At 39.4% G+C, this 24416-nt stretch overlaps 1 protein-coding gene across 3 annotated transcripts; it reads right to left on the bottom strand.

Annotated features, from left to right (window-relative positions):
- Window positions 1-107: 107 nt before the first annotated feature.
- Window positions 108-18839, bottom strand: acsl1a (acyl-CoA synthetase long chain family member 1a). 3 transcript variants are annotated; one of them, XM_085409792.1, is made up of 22 exons: window positions 18710-18803; window positions 11791-11943; window positions 8748-8960; window positions 8173-8287; window positions 8027-8091; window positions 7828-7929; window positions 7106-7205; window positions 6801-6976; window positions 6144-6176; window positions 5890-5941; window positions 5705-5778; window positions 4889-4966; window positions 4358-4492; window positions 4121-4255; window positions 3793-3888; window positions 3635-3707; window positions 3455-3543; window positions 2345-2461; window positions 2113-2256; window positions 1897-1998; window positions 1731-1802; window positions 108-1360 (listed from the first exon to the last, which is right to left on the bottom strand). In XM_085409792.1, exons 3-22 carry the CDS (start codon window positions 8940-8942, stop codon window positions 1220-1222), a joined length of 2094 nt encoding a protein of 697 aa, XP_085265918.1. In that variant the 5' UTR covers window positions 8943-8960; window positions 11791-11943; window positions 18710-18803; the 3' UTR covers window positions 108-1219. The 3 variants fall into 3 exon arrangements, with proteins under 3 accessions (XP_085265918.1, XP_085265917.1, XP_085265919.1); XM_085409791.1 differs by lacking the exon at window positions 11791-11943 and having other exon boundaries at window positions 18710-18839; XM_085409793.1 differs by lacking the exons at window positions 4889-4966; window positions 11791-11943 and adding an exon at window positions 5017-5094 and having other exon boundaries at window positions 18710-18839.
- Window positions 18840-24416: the final 5577 nt, after the last annotated feature.

Here is a 24416-nt window from a genome sequence, read left to right on the forward strand (position 1 = left end):
TAATGTTATAAACACTCCCTGGAAGTACCTGGACAGAACACACACAAATACCACACCGAATGGCAGCATGGAGGACCTTTTTGCTATGAGGTGACAGTGCTAACAACTGCACGACCATGTTGTGTTTATTTGGTACATTTGACAGATACACTTTCCATTATAGCACAAAACTGGACCGTTCTCCCTTTTTGAGATCACAAGTCATTAAAAAAAAACCCAACTAAACAGTACAGCTTGTGCTGTTAAGAGGTCTTTGACACGATTGGATGTACATCACGATCATTCATCAGTCAGAAAACCGGCATTCACAAAAAACAAACAAATTTTTTTTCAAATGGCTGAAATGAAGACTGCTGATTTTGCAAAGGACATGGAAACTGTTTGATCAACGATAAAAATCACTGTTACTATTTTTACCCCAAATACTTGCAGAATATACAAACGATGGTTGTGCAGCTTCATTCCTCAGCTTTTGGCAATGCAATGTCAGGCATTTAGAAAGCAACAGTGAATATGTTACATGCAACATTTAAAAATAACACCAAAAACAAAAGCCCAAAATCTGTGAACCAACATGATTTTCAGTAGGCTGTTAACCAAAAACCTCATCAAAGTCCTTCAGCCGGCAGCACTGAGAAATATGGGAATGCAGAGAAGCTACAGAGTATCTGGCATGGTACCCTGTACACAAATTTTCCAGCAGATACACTATTTACAAAAAGATGATATTAAATATCCCCTTAAATAGATAACCAAAGCATGAAATGCCATGGCATATAAATAGTTAATATCTGTCACTGTTGTAGAAGTATTTTCAAAGATTTTCTCTTGTTGCTCTCACGAATAAAACTAGCAGAAATGTTTTCAGGATTCACCTTTCTGACCGTGAAGTTGTCATACATAAAAGCAGAAGTCAAACTTCCTCTGTGCCATTTTAACCCTTATTCTTGGATAAACTACACAAGAAACTTGGTGCGGGTTCTGCGGATCTCTTTGCCAGTTAGCCAGTGTTAGCTGGGATAATGGATCTGTGTGATTATTGATCAAAGTGGGGATAAAATGCACTTTTAAAATTCATTATCCAATTATCCTGAAAGCTTTTCCCCCATATAACTGTTAAGATTGTCACTTGCAGAGAAAGTGAGACGGATTCCCTCAGCACACTGTTTGGTTCTGGCTGTCTCTGAATGGCTTCCCTATAATACTCCTTGAACTTGGCTTACATCTTAATTTTGGCATAGAGTTCATCGATCTGTTCTCTGAAGTGGCTCCGAAGCTCAGTCCTCTTGGCTTTCAGGGTTGGAGTCAGCAGACCGTTCTGGATAGAGAACATCTCGGGATGTAACACAATGTCCCTCACCTGCAGAGGGGAAAAAAGATAAATGACAGAGCAAACATTGACTTAAGTATTGCTGCAAATAATTTTTAAGGATGCATATATTGCAAAATTCTGGGTCTCTGAAGTGTAAATCTTGCACTGAAACCAGAAAGAGACTCACTCGTGCTTTTTCATGTAAAAAAAGATGAGAGATTAGCACAGTCACAGTGACATGTTTGGATCTTTCAAAATAAAACCAAAGTGATTGTGCACCATTAATTTCCTGGCAATATTTTCCTTGAGTGGAAAAACTAAAATTATTTTCCAAATTTACTTCAGTGGACATTCAGTTCAAATGAAGTCTGTTTGTGGGAAGCACTGGCTGTGCTTGAAGTTAGACAGGACCAGTCACCTGTTCAAAAGACTTGAGTCCCGTTTCTTTGCCCAAATTCAAGATGTCCTCCAGAATTGCCTTCTTCACATCCTAAAAGCAAAAGCAAAAAAAAAGGTCAGAAGATGTTACACAGGCATACAGAGTGAGAGTCCACGTTCAGATTGCTGATAGTAATAAATCGGACCTTGTTGTCACACAGCTCAGAGTAAGAGCCTTCAAACCCTTTTTTCTTGGCCCAAATAGGTAAGAAGTCAGGATCGGGCACCACTATCCCCACCAGGCATGCCTTTAAAAGACAACATGGACCAGATGAGAATCAAATGCTTCAGACAGACTATTTGTGTAGATTTAAAAAAAAAAAGAAAAAAAAAGAAACAAAAGTCTGAGATTTAAGCCTTACCTGTAAGCTGTCACCATGAACAAACACCTGGGTCACGGGGTCGCTGCGAACATAGATGTTTTCAATTTTCTCCGGGGCGATGTACTCTCCCTGTGCCAGCTTAAAAATGTGTTTCTTTCTGTCAATAACCTTCAGAGTGCCATTCTGCAGGGAACCACAAGAGCAATGTAAGTTTAGGTTTATGCACAGTGATCATCACCATTCGCATCACCACTCAGCCCGTTTTACTCACAGGAAGCCATTTCCCAATGTCACCAGTGTGCAGCCATCCATCCTTATCAATAGCCTCAGCTGTTCTGTCAGGATCTTTCAGGTATCCCTGGAATACATTTGGTCCTTTGACGCACACCTACAACAACCGAGATTATAAATAAGAAGCTGTTTGGTTTGTTGTTCTTGTTTTTATATCAACCCCGCTACATTTTGTTTTTACAAATAGTTTCTCGCTCACGTCCCCGTTTGAAGCCAACATTGATTTCAAATGTTAAAGGACAGCCTCTCCTTTAAAGGGTTTCCTTTTGTTGTATCTAAGGCAAGCTTCTAATTATGTGGTAGAATATTGAATTAAAAATGTATGAGGATAATGTAAACCTCAGGACACTGAGGCTAGTTTCAAAATAATACAATTTCCATGTTAGTTTTATAGAAGAAATGTGTCACTTAAATACATATTGTGGTTCTTTAATATGTTTATAATAGTTTTGCATTTAAATTCTGTGTCGCGTTTTTGCTTCTTTTTCTTTAAAATAAAAAAAAAAAAATTCTGGATCCTGTTACACAAAGTTCATGTTATTAAAACAATAAATTCAGTTTTGGCCTCTAGAAATCTGCTCACAGCCATGTACCAAGAAAAAAAGACGAGCTTCAGCTGTCAGACAGATGGGCTCACATTTGACTTTAGCAAAACAAGTGCAAGTCATCACCCCTCCACCACCGTGCTGACACCTGGTATGAAGTGTTTGTGCTGATATGCTGTGTGTGGCTTTGCCCCAAACGTGAAGCTGTGCATTGTGAGCAAACAGTTTGATCTCACGACTTGTTCAGATGCAACTTTGCAAACCCGACATGTTCTTTTTAAAGGAAAGGAGAAGCTGCCTGGTCTTGGCAACCCTTCTAAAACAAGCCGAGCCTGTTCAGTCTTTTTTTTTTTTTTTTAATTATGCTGTGTGTCACAGAGGTGCTCACACCCTTCTGATGATCAGTTGTATATCACCACCTGGCTGCTCTTAATTCCTATAGAAGCAGTAAGCAGTACTTTTTTCTACAGGGATGTATGGTTGTGTGAAAACTGACTGCAAGTCTCCGTAATGGCCGTATGCATTCGACGAATCCTATTCCTCACCTCTCCCTCTCCATTGGCTGCCAGATAATTCATTTCTGCCACATCCACCAGTTTAACAGCATTGCAGGGCAGAGGAGGCCCAACGTGACCTGATGACAGAGCAGTCATAGTGTCGTTTCATTCTTACAAGCATCACTGTGTCTACAAATTGCTAAATTTAGTGAAAGTCTTATATTTTACCTGCTGACCAGTCCCCAGGCATCGACATGGTACAGCCAGCTGTGCATTCAGTCTGACCGTAACCTTCATAAAACTGGAAAACGTTTACGTTATTAATGATATTCATAAACAAAGTATTAAAAAAAATTACAGATGAGATGACTGTGAATGTGGCTCACCTGACAGCCGAGAGCAGCTCTCAGGAAAGTCAGGATGGTCGGGGATACCGGGGCTGCTCCTGTAATCATGAGTCTCACACGGCCGCCGAGGCTCGCCTACAGTGCAAAACAAACATGAAAGCTCCAAAATGTCAACTCAAAACTAATTTATTATGCAACACAAAAACCGCTGCAGATTCATTTAACAAAATAATTTTGACGAAAAGGTCAAATGTGTGGGCGTGTTTATCCATTTTGTGTCTTTGTTCCTCTTTAGTGTACGTGCTCTTTGAAAGATTGTTAGGTGGCACGTAACATCTCCAAGTGCTTTAAAGTGTTTCGTGTTTACCTGCACTTTCTTGAAGATGAGTGTGTCCCACATGCTGTCTTTTCGGACCACTCCATTTTTAAGCTCCGCCTCTTTCCTTCTGAAGGCAAAATCAAGCAGCCATCTTTTCAGTGGCGTGTTGGCTTGACCAAAAACCTGCAGAGCAATGAGAAATATCCAAATCGTGTTTCGTGCAAAGCAGCAGACCAGAGAAACGGCACTTCTGACCACAAAAGCACATAAACAGCATAAACTGACCTTGTCAAACATGCGGTTGAGGAGGCGGGGGACAACAGGGAAAACTGTTGGCTGGAGTGTTTTCAGATCATCCATCAAGAGTCGAATGTCCCCTTGGAAGTAGCCGATTCGAGCCCCGTGGACGAGTACGACATACTGATGGAGGGGAAAAGATGCTGCTCATTCCAACTTTGACAAATTAAAAATGATATTTTTGACCACACGAGGGCACTAATGCTGCATCTAAACACACTAAGGCGGGGGAGTCACATGTAAGGCACAAGGGCCAGAATCGGTCTGCCAAAGACTCTAATCTGACCTACTGGACAACTGTGGAAAACATGAAGGAGTGCACAAATTTTAAACCTTTAATTGTATAATTCACACTGCTGATAAAACTCAAAAACACATGTATCAAATACTATACGCTAGGCATTAAGGGGTCTCACATCTCATGTCTCACAAACATTATACTAGCAGTCCTTCTCTGCTGACTCCTAAATATTACCTCCACTGATAAATTCATTGTGCATCTTAAGGTAAGCAACATACCTCCACAACCCTCTCAAACATGTGAGCTAGAGGGAGATAGGATACGTGAATGTCATTGGCGTTCAGCATGCAGTTTACCTGCAGAGGAACACACAAAACACATGCAGGTGAAGCACTCTGTACTTTACCTCCACTACACGCTCAAACATATGGGCCAAAGGCAGGAAGGAGATGACCACATCTTTACTTGTGGGCTTCAGTGTTTCCTAGACGACGCACGAGACCACACAGGACGGGACAGACGAGGGAGCAAGACAGACGGACAGAGGAAAATACAAAGAGGAATCAAGGAGAGGCAACAGGGGCCAGACAGGGATATTAGAGCCATGAGTCAGCTTCATGTTTTTTTCCATCTGACGTAGAAAAAAAAACGTATGAGAACAAAAGAAAATGTTTGATTGAACTGTTCCGAATCAGCTTCTACAAAGATGGATGAAGATTTTGGCTTTTTTATTACATTTAGCAAATAAATTCAATGACATGGTTTGTTTTTCTATAATCTACCTTTACATTCGTTATACAACAGGTGGTGTACTTCAAAACGCCATTTAACTTAATTAAGAACTGAGACTTAATGCTTCTTTTTTTTTTTTTTTTTTTTTTTTTTAAATCAGGTGTTGCCTTTCTTTCTCATCTTTGATGTTCATTTATCGCATCTTTAAAGGAGTACATGAAAAAAAAGAGGATACATGATTTCTTACAGTCTGATGACAACCTGAAGGCGACCCAGAGCCTCTGTGTTATTATTGTTTGGAAAGGTTTCAGTGAGATCAACCAATTGAAAATATTAGAGTGCCGGTGGGTGGGTTTGTTTACCTTGGTCAATTTAATGAAAGCACCAGTGTTGCAGACTACGTTTTCATGAGAAATCATTGCACCTTTTGGGTATCCTGAAAGTAAAGTTTAAGCAAAACAAACACAATAAAAAACAATTATGATGATATATAACATAAAAACATAACATTTCTGAAATGTTAACGCAATAACAACCCCGTACTCACCTGTTGTTCCAGAGGTAAAGCAGATAAGAGCCTGGTCATTTGGTTTGGGAGGCTGTAATCACAGAGCAACACTGATACGTCTATTACATTTAAAATACTTTTTTTTTTTTAAGATGGACACCAGTTGATCAAGCAAATTCATCGAAGTTTCACCAATGACTCTCACTGGAGTAATTTAGTCTAAAAGAAGAGCCTTTAAAAAAAACTCATGTTGTCAGTAGATCAGATAAAGATGGCGTGCTGTTCCTACTCACCACTGGTTGCTTGAGGTTAGCTTTACCCAAGGCCTGGAAACAAAAATGTACAAAAATTAGTACATCTGCAGGAAGTCCTGATAAGGGTCTGATTTCTACTTAGCTCGAACACGGCTGGATGGTTTCAAAAACACAAACAGAAACAGGCTGAAATATTCGAACCAGAGTCGCCTTCACAGTCATTTTTACATGCATGCAACAAAATTACAGTTCTATTCAACAGTGTCTTGATGCATGCTTAATCATCCCGGTAAGGCATTACTCAGTCTCAGCTGACTGCAGGTTTCTTCAACCTTATAAACAGTATATTTGCATAATGACTGAAAATAGCACCACTGTTGAAGAATCGGCTGTGAGGTCAGTTTCTTGATCAATAATATGAAAATGGTCATAAGAATTAATCAAAGAGCATTATGCCATTATGTACTGTTTATAAGGTTGAAGAAACCTGCAGTCAGCTGGGACTGAAGAAGTCACTTGGATGAGTGACGAAACATTCCTCCCAGTGACAATCTACGTCAAGATGAACAGAATCAACTTTCTGGGGACTACTCTCTATAGTGCAGACATAACACAGAAGATGACACAATTTGCTCTGCACATCAAGAATGAACATTTGTGAAACTCAAAAATGACAAATCCGATTCTTATTCTCACCTCCAGCTCCTTTAAACTCAGGATCTCGATGCCGTTCTCCTTTGCGCGGGTCACCAGGTCGCTGTCAAACGCCTCGATGAGAATAATCATCTTCACCGCTCGTGCTTTTCCGCTGACACAATCCAGAATCATCCGGGCCTTTTCAGGGACATCACAGATCACCGTTGAGATGTCGGCTGTGAAACAGACGGCGCCAAGCGAACCATTAATTTAATCTTCCATCGTCACGGCCCTTGATTTATAAAGCACTCTGACAGTGCTGCAGGCGATATGTGGTTAGTGTGAGATGGTGCCCTTTTTTATACCTCTATCAATAATGTAGTCAATGGCTTCAGCGCCGAGTGTGTCATACAGCGGGACAGCCACCAAGGAGTACGTGTAACAGGCGAGCTCTGTAATGGTCCACTGCACAGAAACAGTATCATTCATTTGAGTTCAGCCGTGGAAAAAAAGGAAAAAGAACAATAAACAACTTGGTAATGCTACAAGAATCATTTATGTCACAGAGATCTTATGGAAAATTTGGAAAGAGTTCAATATCTGATACACCTTTTGACTAACAATATAACAGCTTCAAACAGTATTTACGTCAGATGGATGAATTAGTCATTACCTAACTCTTTCTACCAGGTCTCCCATCAGAAGTGTGCAGTGTGTCTACACTAAACCAGACACTTTGCAAGGATCACCTGTTCAGCTGCTCATTAATGTAAATCAGCAAATTACAGGGTAGCAACCTGCTTTTATGTCTACAGACATGGTCAAGATGACCTACTCAAGTTCAACATGAGCATCATGACTCTGAGCATGAAATGGTTGTTAGTACCAGACGGGCTGATCTCAGTATTTCAGAAACTGCTGATCTACTATGAAATTACCAAACAAATATCTCCTCAGTTAAAGAGGAGTGTCCGCAGTATAAATTTACCCTTTTAATCTGCCCTTGTAACGCAGGAATGCAGTTAGCTTGTGGTTAGTGATAACAGAAACACCGTAGGATAGCATGAGAGGATGACGTAAGTTTTACCTCTGGTCTGTTCTGAGAGAAGATGCCGATGAATTTGTCTCCTGTGTGAGAGTGTCCTCTGTGAAGGAGGGCGGAGCCGATGCATTCTCCTCTATCTATTACCTGTGCAAAAAATAAAATAAAATCCAGTTTTTAAAATAAATTCCCACTTTGATGGTTGTAAAATCCCACACTGGCATGTCCGTGGTGCCCATCTAACCTCTTTATAAGTCTGCCATTCATATGGCTGGTTTGGTTTCCTCGATCCTAGACAAGGTCCATTATCTGCAAAAGAAAGAAACGTTTATCCAACATCAGCGTCTTTGGGGATTTCTCACATTTAGCAAGTACAAGAGAGACACTGACTTGATACTCTGAGCCCTCGTAGAAACACCTCGTATAACGTGCGTGCATCGTCGTAGTAGTGTGTCAGGTAAGAGCCGTCTTCGCACAACACCGATCTTCTCGCACGCTCACCACCCTGCAAGGAAACAGAGTTCATTAACTAATAATTAGCAAACTCGCCATGATCCCTTAACACGTTTATCTACTCATGAGCTCCAATGCAAAGACTGGGCTACAAGTGACAACATTGTGCACCCTGAAATAATAAAACAACATTCAATGAGGCCCCGTTCATCAGCAGCACCAACAGTGACTGTGTGAAAAACATTTTAGTACTTTTAATGTAACAGGAAGTGATGAAGTCATGGCTTGTAACTCCTAAAACTGACACTAACGCCAGCTGTGATTGAGTTTGTGGAGAAAATCCATTAACATTTCCAGTGAATGAAGTCAACTGTTCAGTGCTTTTTGCCCAGCGTCACTGTAAAAGGGATCAAACCTCGGAAATTCCACTAACAAATATGACCGTAAAACCGAAACCTAAATCCAGAGAGTTTAACTGGAGAAAAAAAAAAAAAAAAAAAGAGATCACTCACTGGTAACTCCACTGACTGCAGTCCAAGATCACAGGGTGGTTTGAGGGCTTTTGGACGGGTGGCAAACCAGTAGGTGGTGATGGCCGCGAAGGCACCCATACCCATGAGGGCGTTGGTGGGAAAGCCTCGGACGTACTGCCGAAAGTCATCCAGCTCGGGAATCCGCAGCTGTCTCAGGACCTCCTGAGCCTGCATGGTCGTTTTGCAGTGAACCTGCAGAAAAACAGAAAACAATAAATGTCATTGGTCTCAAGTTTTAGTTTTAATTTAGCTCAGAGACTTGTGTGGAGAAGTGAAATATTTAGCACATAATATGACTGTAATAGGAACTTTTTCCATTTAGTGAAATTCTGTAAAGAGCCTGAAGCTACTTGATGCTGGCAACTCAAACTGAACAGTTTCATGGCCTCACTTTTCTCACATCATGTTCGAAACACAGGCCCTGGTTTTGTGGTTTGTTTTAGCTGTAAAGAAATCTGCCATCTGTCCCTCAGACACGTTAGTGCTGCTGCTTTTCCAACCTACACCACCCTGCCATCCACCTGTAGGCTCCAGGGTAATATTTATCATTTCTCATCATGCAACATGTTTAAAGGGCCAGACTCTTTTCTGAGGCTATAAGGAATCAAACAAACCAGGCTAAACCGTTGTTTTAATAATACATTCTGACCTTCACATTACAACAGGAACACATACAGAAATGTACTCTATAAAACTAAAGCATCAGCTTAAAAAACAGGCATGATTTACCCTATAAACCTTCTGTTAGCTACACATGAATCCCGACCCAGCCTAGTGATCTCAGGTTTGACATTAATATTTGCTGTAAAACTGCTGTAACACGATCTCAAAAGCCAAATGTTTTTAAAAGGACTATATCACGTCTACAGCTTTCACTTTTCTCTGACACAAACACCTATTTCTGGCAAACTGACGCGTTAACACAAAAACGTACTGCGCAAAATAAAAGCTTCAAGGATAAACTAAGAGTGAATCATCCGAGGCTCACCGCAGAGATGGAGCAGCAGCACAGCTCAGTGATTCAGTAATGAACCAACTCTTCACTGCAACTGTTTTTTTTTTTCTTCTTCTGTGGTTTAAAAATCTGAGTACCAGACTTACAATGAGTCAAACATTGGATGTAAATGTGAATATTTCTTTCAGTGAATGTGAATACTGAAGACTGGAAAATGAAAATACGTAATTACGTTTGTGTTTAAAACATCAAGATTTTTATTTATTATATATATATATATATATATATATATATATATATATATATATAAAAAATAATCAAAAATTATAATCACGTTTGTTGAAATGCCGCAAATATCAGCTCCTGGGAATTATGGTTGATAAGCGCTTGAAAAAGCATACTGGCTGGGTTAGCAGAAAAATCAACAAATCCACTGATACAATGAGGAGGGTTAGCCATCTTGCACTTAAAACCAGTTTCCTTAATGATTAATAGTTTCATTTATCCCCATCTTTCCTTTTGTAATGTAGTTTGAGCGAGTACGTTTCCTGCTGCTCTCTGCAGAACTCTTACAGAAGTGTTTTGTTAGGACTGCATCGTGTTCAGTCATATATCGCATCTGTTCCTTTATTTGGAAGCTTAAGATTTCTGCTATTTATGACGTCAATATCCATCTAGTATGTGCCTTTATTTATAAGTTATATTCTAGCAAAGGAAATCTCCCTAAGCAGACTCACTTTAATGTCACCTCACAGGTACATGATTACTCAGCTTTATTTCCTAACTTCCTCCCTTGCAGAGGTAATTTTCCACAGTTCTTCTACTTCATTTGAAAACATTTCAGTAATCTGACATTCATTTTATGTAGTCAGATCATTTATTGTGTGCAAATGTTGTGTTTTTCCATAACAATGATATTTTTTCATATATGAAATAGATGGCAGCTTCAAGGTCAACTTTATCCCCTGCTGCACTGTGTTATTTGTTATCTTTGTCTTTTAAATTGTGCAGGTGAATTTTTTTTTTTTTTTTAACTGATGTTGTTAATAGAAGAAAAAGAAGAGGATGTGCTATCCCATTCAACAGCTGTGCATTTGACAACAAGGACATGGGAAATAAAAATGACTCCTGACACATTTCCTGATCACAAACCTCAGTGGAAATATAACAAGATGGGCGACCGCAGATGCTGAACAAAAGGAAGAGAAGCTTTCTGCTTTGGACGGTTTAGAAATGAGCTCACTGGGCTGGGCTCGCTCTTCACTCTCATGGACATATGGCTCTATTCTAATAAAATATTCATACAACAATAAAAGTGAGTCACAAGTAGGCTGAATGCCTGTTTTTTTAATGACATGTTAAATGAAATAAGAGAAGCCCGAAGAAGGAAAAAGCTATTTAAATTCACTAAAATAGTCAACTAGAATTTTTTTAATTATTACGAGTTAATATGGAAGCAGCACATTAAATAATCATTTAGAGCTACAACTTCTCACGCTGCCTTCTGTGCAGCTCACATTTTTTTTTTTTTTTTTTAAATCAGCCTGGGCGGCTGGAAGCACATGAACTTTGTTTAACTCTTTTGACCTCTGTGGGGTAAATGAGCGAGCAGCAACAACAATTGACTTTTCACCTACTTCTATTATTATCAACAAACCTGTGACAAATGGAACCACTGCCAACTGGCACAAAGTTCTGCAGTGACGCTGTCATTGACTTATAATTGTGGATTCAATTAAATTTATATATACACATGTTAAATGACAAATAACTACTGTAAACTGAGCTGAGATGAGAATTTTTATATTGAAGAACAAACCACAAAGTAAAGGCTACATTCATTACAAGTGTTCGGATCCGTTTATCCTCTCGGAAGGAAAAAAAAAAGGTTCCGAAATCATAAACGTTAGATTAAACTGTATTTTTAAACACCATAAAAAAGAGAAGCAGCAATAACATCTCTTTCAAATCACCTCAAGGACAACCTTAAGTGCAGCTAAGTACATTTTCACAAATCTAAGCACTGATTATTGACAGGCAGAAATAAAAATCAATCTCTTTACTCACTGCTCACAGCGTGTGTCTGAAGAAAGGTCGAGACCGTGGCCACAGTGGATATTTGAAAGGCCCTGTGCTGCTGCAGTTGCTATTAGAAGGACTCAGACTGACCTCTAATAGACCTCTGAAGTTCTCACAACTATGAATAGCAGAAACACGCCCCTTTCAAACAGAAACACACACACACACACACACAAGTCACTCACTGAGGTACTGTTTAGCTAACGGGTAACTCAAACTCATTGCCGGTTTCTTTACTGATGTGAGCTTTTTGTGTTTGTGAACACAGGTGTGCATTTGTCTGTTTGTAAAAGTAGCTTAAAAGTAATCTTAGAAAAAGCTCAGAACAAACTGAAAGCTGATCTGAGTGATTCGAGCATTTTTATTTATGTTTATTCAAGAGTGAATCACCAGTATCTTATCACACATTGTCTTTATCTACACAAACGGAGTGTTAAGTTCTTGTGTTGCTGAGCAGCCAATCTAATGAAGCTGTGGAACAAAGAGGTACGTACTGATTATATGTCATGCTGTGTATTCTGTGTGATAGATATGTTGACAGACCTGATCTAGCAGAGATGTCGACACCAACATACACTCGTCTCAGAATGTACAAAGTCACCAAATAATGTGTGCAAACCATATGTGCAGAGTCCTTCGTGTCTAAGATGAATAAAATAACATTTCCAAAAAATGATGGCTAACTAAGACGAGTTTATTTGTGAGTCTGGACATTTAGTGTATTACACAGTTTCTACATGGATTTAAAGTCTTCTGGCTCTAGCAAATCGTGGACTGAGTCGAATAAGTGTGATAAGTTGTGGCTATATTGAACAAAGTGAATGCAGATTTTTGTGAAAAGTAAAGGAAGCATGCAGGCTAAAATGTAGACATGCATGGAGTCAAGAAAACTCAGTGTGGATATGAATAATTTTAAGAGTTCAAGCCATTTTTAATTTTTAAGACTGATACTGAATACAGAATATCACATTTAAATCACCGATATTCTGTGATTTAAATGTGATATTCTGATATATCGGCTGATATTTTTCTTTCTTTGGGACACACGGAATGTAAATAGATTTTGTTTACATTTCTTACATTTTTAGTTATTTATTTAACTGTAGTGATCCAAACAAACAGGAAATTTCAGTGCGCCCTCTGATGGACAAACTGAAAATTAACATGGTTGAAGGGTGTTTCTTCCATATTTTTATTTATATCATGTTTCAAAACATTCACGGGACACCGTTTTTACAGCTGTTTTTCTGGACCTGTTGATCATAAGTAAAGTATACATTTAAAAATAGGACCTCATTAGCATAAGTTGGGTTTCACACTGATAAACAACTCGTTCAAAATCTCTGAACTCCTTAATGAGCAACAGAGAAAAAAAAGGTCCCAAAAAAATGACTAAATGTAACTCATGCACATGTCTCGCTTACTACTAACCCCTTTATTAAATTACAGTGTTTATGCCACACTGATCTTCTTCAGGTACAAAGGCAATGTCATTGTATCCACTCCTTTATTTACAGATCACACTGATGCAAAAATCCTACACTAGCCTACCATACAAGACAGCCTGCAGGGATCCAAATGACCTAATAAATTAAGAATGAGTTTATAAAATCATTTAACATTTTAAAATACAAACCTAAGAAATTTGGAGATTTGATTGTGTTTTGTGTTGTGTTAATATTTTAAAAATATTGTTTTGTAAGCCTGATTTTGTTTTAATTGGTTTTATATAGAAATAACTTAACAATCTTGGTTCAATAATTTATTATTTGCATCAGTAAACCACACGCTGCACAGACCGAGTGACATCTTCACACATCTTATTTTGCAAGTGTTCATTACAGACCTACTCTGAGAGTACGCGTTTCTGTTTGATGGCCAGCAGTGGCACATGACACTGGTGTCATGCTTTGCTAAGAGTTGTCAGAGGCAAAAGGTACCACTACACCCACCACCACCACCACCCCCCACTAACCATACTTGGCCTGGGAGGATGAGGAGCCAATGGCAGAGCCAGCTCGGCAGTCACCCCACAAACATAAGGCACTGGAAAAAAGAGGTGGAGGGGCAGTGGGTTCATTTGACACATAACAGAACATGAAGATAAGTTGGCAACAGCCTCAAGCTTGCAGGCAGGTTACAGCTGTTTGGTATAAGAGACACTCTTACCGCAGTCAGGAAGCTACAAAAAAAGCACAGTTGGTCAGTCATACTTGAATTCTTCTGAAATGCTTTGGTTCCTCTTAGAGGAATGATGCAAGACATCTGAAACCTTAAAGCAGTGTGATACTGAGCTGCTTAGTCAGTTGTTGAGCATCAGATAAACCTGTTTAATCTCATTATTACTACCTTATTAAAGGAGGGTTAAACATTAAGCTTTTAAACACATAAAACATAATCCCATGTTAACAAGTCAGCTGCTTTCTCTCAGCTTTACATGAACTGGGGTGGTATACAGTATAACTAAAACAGTAAGTGTCTTTTTTAAGTAAATTAAATAACGTGTGTTGTGTTATGGCTGTACTAAAATAAATGTTTAAATTTCTTTTGTTGAAACCAAACTTCACAGGTGAGCGGTGGAACTAACTGAGAAACCAAGGACGCTGCACGCTCATATGGCAGGGACTTGTTAATCCCAAAGTCGCCACTCCCTAAAGCATACCCCTTATTGTCTATTTTACTCAAAATAGGACCATAACGCACATAACCTGCCATTAGGAAGAATGCAGGTTTGAAGCACTTCCACACTGGCTTCCTCTTTCAGACCCAAATGCGGTCAATAGTAGGTCCAGCTGAGAAATAAAAAAGCATCAGTTAGTGTCAGTGAAGCACTGCTTCTGCTGTGTGAGAACACATGGTTTTGACAGTAGCTAAAACCATTTTCACACATGCACGCTGACCCTGATGGAGTTGCATGTGACAACACAAAGGTCCATACAGGCGAACATTAAACGGTTATAACCTGCTAGCTCCTTGGTGCAAAGTCTGTGTGGTGTCAGGTTGCAATGGTCTGAGAAGAGTGAATCATAAACCGATCTCTGAGGGCATCTTCTGCATCTTGCCCATTTTAGGGTCTTCTAAAAAGCACTTTGTGTTTAACTGAGATATGTAACAGTACAATTCTTTTCTGATATACCAAGATAAAGAAACTAGCATGGTATTTCAGTGTAAATCATCACCGTGCGCATCTACAAATCAGTGCCTGCTCCACTTCATCATTGTTGGTCTGTTAAAGACTTTCCTCTTTAAATTGCTCACTAAAGCGCACACTTTTTTGTACTCCGAGACACGATATCATCACTTCTTCATGATGAGACCAGGCTTAATGCAACATGTGTTGAAACTTGACAACAGCTTTCTCACTGGTGAGAGGAAACACCAAAAACTTCACTGGTAATTCAACAGTTTGAAAATAAAGCACAGCACAGCGCCTAGGAAGTGATTAAAAGAAAAAAAAAAAAAAAAAAAAAAAGAGGAGTCAATATATTCTTATGGATGTAATGAGATATCCTTGCATACAGTATAAATTCACGAGGGCATTCACACACCCTAAAGGCAACTGACAAACCAGTTTTTCCTGATTAGCGTGGCAGATGAGGGGCACTCTGAAAGGCGCACAGGAAGAGAAGACCTCCACCCATTTTTATGTGATCAACGTGGCAGACCAACTGACATGACCAGCATTACACTGAGAGACATCCCAGCACAGCTACAGGAGGCCTGCTTTAACTCGTATGAGGCTTCACTATAGTCTGTCATGTCCTGCGATCCTCTGGCTGACTGTGACTTTTAACCCTGGTTTTCGGACACATGACCTGACCTTGCACAAGACAACCAGACTAAAGATTGCAGGTCATAACCTCCTTGATGAAACCACACACTCCAAGTCACATGGTCACACAGCGGAGGGGGAAAGAGAGGGTGGAGGACGAGCTCGCTTAAGTAGGACAAAGGTCACACAACTCTTAACAACTCCCGACACACCATTGGGGCAAAGCAAAAAAACAACCTAACATAGTGCTTTCACAGTGAAACATTACATTGTAAAACCCCAAAAGCATCATTATGCTTTAATTTGCATCACTATTCTTTAAATCGCTAAGATTTGCTGCCAATCTGAAGTTTAGCAAGCACTATTTACACGGTAAATAGTTGTGCTTGCTAACATGTGCTAATTAACACAGATCACATGGAGGGCTAGAAATGTCAGTGGATTTGTGGCAAACTTGAATCCATTTAGCAGTTTTTTCATTAAAGAGGTGCTAAGAGGAAAAAAAGGGGGATCCTCCAAGATCCTATTGATTTTGGATCATCTTTTCCAAGAATGTAACTACTATTTTATTTTATAAGCAATCTGCCACAAAAGCAGCACGCCAGAGCTGATTGTTGTGTAAACATCATCCAGCTCAGTCCTTCCACCTTGCTAGCACCAAAGCAGACAGAAAGGCTGATACTGGTACTGTCGAAAGACTAAAGGCCACATGGCAAACCACGCTGTGCCACATACTGGGTTTGCTTTAATGAAAGCTCCTCCTCTACTTGAGTACTAAAACCGCCCACACGATTGCATCTTTATGGTAACTGTTCATGTGACTGCCCTGCATGACCGCAACAGCATTACCTAGTGTTTCAAAAATTGGGTTTAAAATGGGAGGAAAACAGCAGGCGGCATTCCAGAGATTCCTGTTAGAGGAAGTTTGCATAAAAACGCCTTCAGACACAAGCACATATCAGAGCTGCTCTCCAAAAAGTGATGTACACCAACAACTGACTGCTAAGCACTCAATTATGATTCACTTTCACCTCATTTTCTTTCTTATAGAAGAGGCTGGAACTTATTCATAATACTCAAGTATCCAACTACCGGCTACCAGCTGTCCATGACTTCTAGTCTGAGAGATTTTTTTCCTTTGAGGGGAAATGACAGAAACAGTCCAGCTTTTGAGTGGAAAACCTGCTGTTTTTCTCATATCTGCAGTTAATTCTAAACACACGAATGTTTCACATTTCAACAAGCTGTTAAACCTGCTTGATTTGTCTAATATGCATGAAAGTGAGTCTGCTCAACAATCTTATGTTTAATTTGATATCTGGAACATGCATGTTGTCCTCCAGCACAAGTAGGCAAGATATAAAGTATCTGCTGGCAAATGAAAGAGCTACAATTGAATGTAGAGTAAATGATGGCCATCTGCATCTCAAAGGGGCAGCAATCACAGGCCAGTCAGAATAGCTGTGGAGAAAGAAATTGAGATGCACTGATTGACCAGCCAGGAACCAGAATTACACAGTTTCCACTGTTCTTAACGTGGATTGGTGACTGGCTGGTCATGCATGCATTACTCACACATGGCAGCACAGGCAAATAGTCCCACGCAAACTCTTCACTCATGTTGGACATGACTGTTTGCAGCTTACTAAAGTAAGCTGCAAACATATCTGAAACAACAAACTTAAAAAGACACTTAAACGTGGACATTTTAAAGAAGCTAACAAAGGCAAAATGGCTAGCAGCCTCGGTATGAGCAAAGGATCAGATCAGTTATGGGGAGAGGAATTAAAAAAAAAGGGAAAAGGTTGATGATCTGTTATCTGGTAACAATATAAAAATACAGAAAAATTATGTATTTTTATAAATAAATCTGCTGCACTTGTTAGTTGTGGTAAAATATGTCAGGTAAAGGTGGGTGTACAGCAACTCATGTTCATTCGTTATTTGTAACTTTTTTCCAGGGGCAGGACAGTTTACTTTCAGTGTTGAGAGAAAAGTATATAACTTTTTATTTCACATTTTTATGTCACATTTAAATAAGTCTTTATCACAAAAAAATCACTATGGGCAAGTCACACTAGGTGAAAAATCAGAAATTGGAATAGGCCAAGAAAACTACAATGGTGGATCTCTAATGAGAACGTCAAAGACATTGTGTCACTATGATATGCTCCACTGGTCACTGGTAAGGACATGGAAAGTTCCTGGAATATCTGCCTGTTGCTTAGCACATCATCCTTAAAACAGCAACTTGGTCCTGCACAGCTACACACTGTGGTCAGAAAGCAAAAACAAAACCTTTAAACTCTCAATCCGTGTTTTCAGATTCATTCTCAAAGTTTACAACTTTCCAAAAGCGGAAAAAAGAAACAGTTCAAGTTCACGGCGGTGGCTTCACTAAAAGCCATGTTCTCATTTTAAACAAAATAGATGTAGCCAACATTTTGACATTGAGTGGAAATTGGAGGAAACAGCAGCACGCGCTACTACTATCCGGTGTGGACCACTTTGGTCACTCTCTCTCTCTCTCACACACACACACACACACACACACACACACACGCGGAGTTATGAGTGATTTGGCGGGATGCCACCACAGTAGATAACAGTTACATTGTTACTCCTTGTCCACTTCTTATCTTTATTTAACAATGACGTGCGCGTGTAGCACGCTCACACCGACTATCAGCAGTGATGTTAGTAATAAAGAAATGATACATATGAAATAAAAAGTTTTTTTGAAAAAAAAGAAAAAGGATTATCATCAGAGGCGTTGGTGACGTTTTCATCCCTGTTGCTACGTGTCCCTGTCTGTTTTCTTTTCAGAGGGCTGGTCCGTTCAGCCTACACGCGGGTTTGTCGCTGATAAACAGACCCACAAACATCAAAAATGAACAGCTCGTTCTGATCACGCACTAAATATCATGCTGCTCATCGTCAGATTAGCGGAAACGAAGATATAATGCGGAGAAAAGACATAAAACGAGGCTGGGGTCTGGTCTATTTAAAGTAACAATAAGAGCAGCCCTTTCGGTGGCTTCATCCTGCTCTAACTTTTGCACACGGGCCTCGGTAGAGGAGCTCAGAGCTACGCTGCCTTTTTTCGGTTTTTAAGAGTCAAATGTTGGCACTAACCTGTTTGCAGCAGCAGACTTTAACGCGTTTCTTGAGGAAGCAGCGGCAGCAGAAGCAGCGGCGGGCGGCAGTGGCGGTTTACACTTTGTTCAGCTGGTGCAGCTACCAGCCAATCAGAGGCGGCTTCACGTGTTGCTTTCGTAAAGTCTGAGAGGCGTTCGGTCATTGGTCAGTTAGTTGTGACGGTCGATAGAGCGTTTCACATCCATGTGAATGAAATCAGGTACATCCGAACCGAGTAATTAACGAATACTAGCTAATTTTAAGACACCCTTACTTTTTTTTAATTGCTACTCAGGAGAATAGTGTTTAGAGGTTTAGTGAATGACTGCAGTGAGACTATTTGAAGTTATTTCCACCCCCAACTTAAAATATACAGTCAGTCCTTTAGGGAGTTCATTTGATTAAAGAATAGACTAAACATCTGCAGCTCCATTTGTCCTGTCAATTTAAGGTGGCACCTGAAGGCACCTTAAATTAAAAGTTCCAATTCAACAATGTAAAAATACTCAATTACAAGCTTTTCAAAGAAGTTATGTGAACACCTGTTAACAACTACTACCTGACAACCAGACAATCAAGCACCAGCCAGAAATCACCACTTGAATCTTAAACAGGGTACTTTGAACATTTATCATGTGTTTGTCATTAGTCAAATATGTAAGTCTTCTAATTCTATCTGCTGCCTTTCCTCATTTTCCATCTTCAACATCTTTTTCCAATATATCCACTGTCCCACTGCACATGCCACTAGTGGAATACATAAAATATACTTACATACACAATTTGAACACATAAAGTTACAATCACAATTATCTTAGTTTTGTATTTTCTAATTAATTTTTATTTCATTTTGACTTTTTGTTTTTTAATTAGGTGTAGTTTCAGTTAGCTTCCAGGGCTTATCTTCTTATTTTGGTTTAACTTTTATTGTTTGAAAATGTTGAGTTTTTATTCAATTCTGTGTTGGTTTTAGTGTTTTTAATGATTACTGTATGGAGGGCAAGTGTCAGAGGCCAGATTTAGTAAATTCACCACAGGCATTACAATAAAAACACAACTTTTTGAAAGCAGTCGACTTACAGCCTCGTAGATGTCCTCAATAACCATGTCCTTTAGCAAACTAACAAATACTAGAACCAGGGTTTTAGTTTTCTAAGTTTCAAAATTGTTTCAATTATGAGGGGGGTATCTAAAATCTTTTTCATGTCTAGTTTTTCATGTTTAGTTTTGGAAAGAGGTAAACTCTTTATCTTGTTAAAAGAACTCTGGAACGAGAATTTTTAATTGGAACTGTAGTTCTTTTCTTATATTAAAATATCTCAGGGTTTGGATGTGCAGTCAAAGTCTACTTAAGTTCTTTAAACTGACAGAAAGAGCAGTTGCACTGGCTCGGCCCACAAAAGATCAAAGCGGCTGTTCCAACGCACCGCACCACGTTCCAATTATTATGCAAATTGTGTTTAAGTGTCATAAAGATTAAATAAGTTGTTTTTTAAATTAAACCCATGGATGGAATTATGTCTCAGGACTCTTTGTATCACTGAAAACAATCTCGGACACCTATGATCATTAGTTTGCCAGGTGAGCCCAATTAAAGGAAAAACTACTAAAGAAGGATATTCCACATTATTAAGCAAATCCCCAATTTTCAGGCAATATAGGAAGGAAAAATGATCCCTCTGCTGCTGAAAAGCGTGAAATAGTTGAATTCCTTGGACACGTAATGAAAACCTTAGATATTTCATGAAAATTTAAGCGTGATCACCATAATGTTAAGAGATTTGTGGCTGAGTCAGAGCACACACGTGTTTGTGCAGACAAAGGCACAATGATGAAGGTTTCTGCCATACAAATACATCAGATTAAGAGAGCAGTTGCTAAAAGGCCATTACAAAGCAGCAAACACATATTTGAAGCTGCTGGTGCCTCTGGAGTCCTGCGAACATCAAGGTGTAGGATCCTCCAGAGACTTGCTGTTGTGCATAAACCTTCTATTCGGCCACCCCTAACCAATGCTCACAAGCAGAAACGGCTACAGTGGGACCAGAACTACAAGAAGACTAATTTTCAAACAGTTTTGTTCACTGATGAGTGCCGTGCAACCCTGGATGGTCCAGATGGAGTGGTGGATGGCTGGTGGAAGGCCACCATGTCCCAGCAAGGCTGCGTCATCAGCAAGGAGGTGGTGGAGTCATGTTTTGAGCCGGAATCACGGGGAGAGAGCTGGTCGGCCCCTTTAGGGTCCCTGAAGGTGTGAAAATGATCTCTGCACAGTATGTGGAGTTTCTGACTGACCACTTTCCATGGTAGAAAGAGAAGAACTGTGTCTTCTGCAACACAATCATCTTCATGCAAGACAATGCACCATCTCATGCTACAACAACAAGAGGAAAAAGGAGAGGACCTCATGGTGTGGTACCCATTCTTCCCCAACTTCAGTCCTACTGAGAACCTTTGGAGCATCCTCAAGCAAAGAAATCTGAGGGTGGGAGGCAGTTCACATCCAAACAGCAGCACTGGGAGACTCTTCTGACATCCTGCAAAGACATTCAAGTAGAAACCTTCCAAAAACTTACAAGTTCCATGGATGCAAGAATTGTAAACCTGCTATCAAATAAGTGGTCCTATGTTAATATGTAACTTGACCTGTTAAGATGTTTTTGATTGAAATAGCTTTTGATTTCAATGAAATTGATCTACTAATGCTGCAAATTCAACAAATGACCATTTTCAATTCTCTACAACCTATAAAATCTTTTGAAACTCTGTGTGCGTAATAATTTGGAACAGTGCGTTTTAAGTTTTTTTATTTAAAAAAAATGTTTTCATTGGGAGTTTTGTTCAGTAACACTTGAATTATACTCTATTGGTCGATGACTCAAAAATTATGCCGACTGTCATTTGAATCCACTATTTAGGAAAAACAGAGAAAAATATCATTTGCATAATAATTTGGAACGCGGTGTATGTGGTCTATAATTTAAAAATGGAATTGACATCTCTTGCTTATCAAATTCACAGTCACAGGGGGCTGGAGCTTATCCAAGCTGTCATACGTGGCAGGCAGGGTGTACTCTGGACAGGTCAGGGCTAACACGTGGAGCCAATCATTCAGCTTCAGATTCATATCTGAAGTCAATTTTGAGTCACTGGTTAACATGTTTCGACTCTGGGAGTTTAAAAAACACAGGACCTTCTTACTGAGAGGCAAAAGTGCTCTTATCAAGAAACCTGATCCTCCTCCCCTTAGACAACCTGCAACAGGAAACTGAAAGTCATTTGACAAACATTATAATTTAACGTTGTGGTGACATAAAAACACATTTTAAGACAGCTATGACGACAGAAATCCATAAAGGCAATGAACCAACCCAAAGACTGGAAAAACAGCAACAGCAATAAAAAAAGGGTGCACACTCTGAAACAGAGAATCAATAATGCTCGCTATGAAGTCACTGGCAGTCTGTTATATCACCACCAGAGAGGTTAAAGGTGACCTGTTTCCCTCACCTACATCGTAACCACCTCTGATAACTCTGGCTTTACAAACAGCACCGAGTTCTACAAAGTAAACAAGCATACTGTCAAATTTTTACCAACTACAGTTTAGAGATAAGCATTTACATTACATATGTACTCATATGCTGCATTTCACACTACTACAAGCCACTATCTGAAAGGGAAAAATTCTACCTTTTTCACAGCTGTATGCACTTGTTAAATTTAGACCGTAGCCAATAAACAACTTAAACTGCAAACAATTATGGGAACCATTATGTAATCTTTCTATTTTGGATACGACGTTCACATCCAATTTTCTGTGAGATTTGCAGCTTTGGGAATTGGAAAGCCTCTTTAAGATGACTTTAGTATTTTTAAACTACAGCAAATTTAAACTTTTATGAAACTTTAAAAAATATATATACTAGAGGTGGACTGAATTATAATATCTCTAACATTGTATTGCTAAAATTCTTGTTGACCGTTGATCCTGAGGTCCCCCACCAGAGTACTTCACTTTTTTTTTCGGTCCACTTAAATGTTTCAAATCATCAAACAAACTCTAATATTAGAAAAAGATAACCCAAGTAAATACTAAATGCAACTTTGTATTTAGTATTTACATTCAGAGAAGTTTACAATTCACCAAAAGTCACCCTTTCCGTTTCTTCATTAGGTTTATCTGCAAACACCACACAGCTAACTTACCCCATTGAACTCTCATGGAATTGTTTGAGTGCTTGACAAAAAACAAAACAAAACAAAGAAACCCAATCCCAAATCTAAGTCAATATTTTCAAATGATTTAAGATGAATGCCTTTGAGAAGTCCAGTTATTTTCTTTTCAGACTACCATATATGACATATAACTTTATGACTATATAACTTATTTTAAAGAGTTTTTCCTGGTAGTGGAAAGCATCCATCACATACCACAGTAACCTGGAGCACTATAATATTGTTTATTTGTCTTTAAAAGAAAGCATAATGAACAGCGTCTCTGCATAAAGATCCTGGCCACTGCATTTCCCGGATTGTAACACAAGAGGGAGCGCTTTTGCCATTAGAGCAGCTATTATTCCTGTTGTTGAGTATTTGATCACAAGCCTCCTTTAAAGGATCTAAATTCTCTCTGACAAAATTACAATATAATTTGTTGTGGAGAAAATGTGTTTATTGTAAGTTTCTTGTGGCTCAGTAGTAATGTAAGACTTCTGTAACTGCTGATCAGAAACATGCTGTTCAGCAGGAGATATCTGCAGAACGACATGGAAAGATAAACTGGCGGTGTAAACGCAAAACGTTGCCAAACGTGTACGTTTTGAGTCTTCGTTTTAAAAGTCAAGAAGTTACCCCAGAGTCTGATAAGTCTGCCTTCCTTTCTAATTTATGAAAAAAGAAATCAATGAATCACAGTTAGGAAGAAGGAAGAGCTCTGTGATGATGATGATGACTATGTGGGACTTTAAATATGGGCGATGTGTCTTTCTGGTCTTTGTCAGTATCAACGGAAGGCCCTTCAGAGAGAGTTGGACTAGATTTGGACAGCATCGCTCTGAGACAAGATGTCCTCAACTTTATATATTACAGTCCCAGATGCTTGTCTTGTGTTAATATGACTTAAGTGTTAAAAGCTTTAAAGAGTGTAATGATAGTCAAGGTTTCTCCTAATCGAAACTCAGGTCAAAGTATAAAAGACTGTAATTTAGAGGTATGTGAATGTTTGTATTTTATGCAACGTTCACACATATTTCTGCAGATTTCTTTGCTACTCTATGATTAAATAGCATTTTTCTGACAAAGGCCCAGATATTACTTTAGGTATAGTCTGAATTTAAACGGACAAGCTTCCTTCTCTAGCTTTAACGGCTTAAATAGTTCCAGTCTTCGTTTTTCAAAGGGGCCCTGAAGCTGCTTAACCATGCAGTCTGAACTCAGCTTAGATCATTTCCACGGGCTCATTGGGGACCGTGTGAACTGCTGCAGTTCAGGCGGAGGGTGGCGCACCAAGCCAAAGGATTGTGTCTGGGACCCTCAGAGGTCACCACGGGTCAGAGCGCAGCGCCTGACAACACGGTCCACAGCGGCTACTGCTGCACACTGAGCCGCTGTTAGGCTTCGTGACTGGAGGCTTGTTTATGGTGTTTCAGTGGGGGGTTTTATCTCGCAGCGATGCCATTTGCAATAAAATAAAAAATAAATT

This window comes from Rhamphochromis longiceps, linkage group LG6 (genome assembly GCF_057381845.1).
Source record: "Rhamphochromis longiceps isolate RC_006_pf linkage group LG6, R_longiceps_female_GT1.1, whole genome shotgun sequence".
In the NCBI taxonomy this organism is placed as follows: domain Eukaryota; kingdom Metazoa; phylum Chordata; class Actinopteri; order Cichliformes; family Cichlidae; genus Rhamphochromis; species Rhamphochromis longiceps.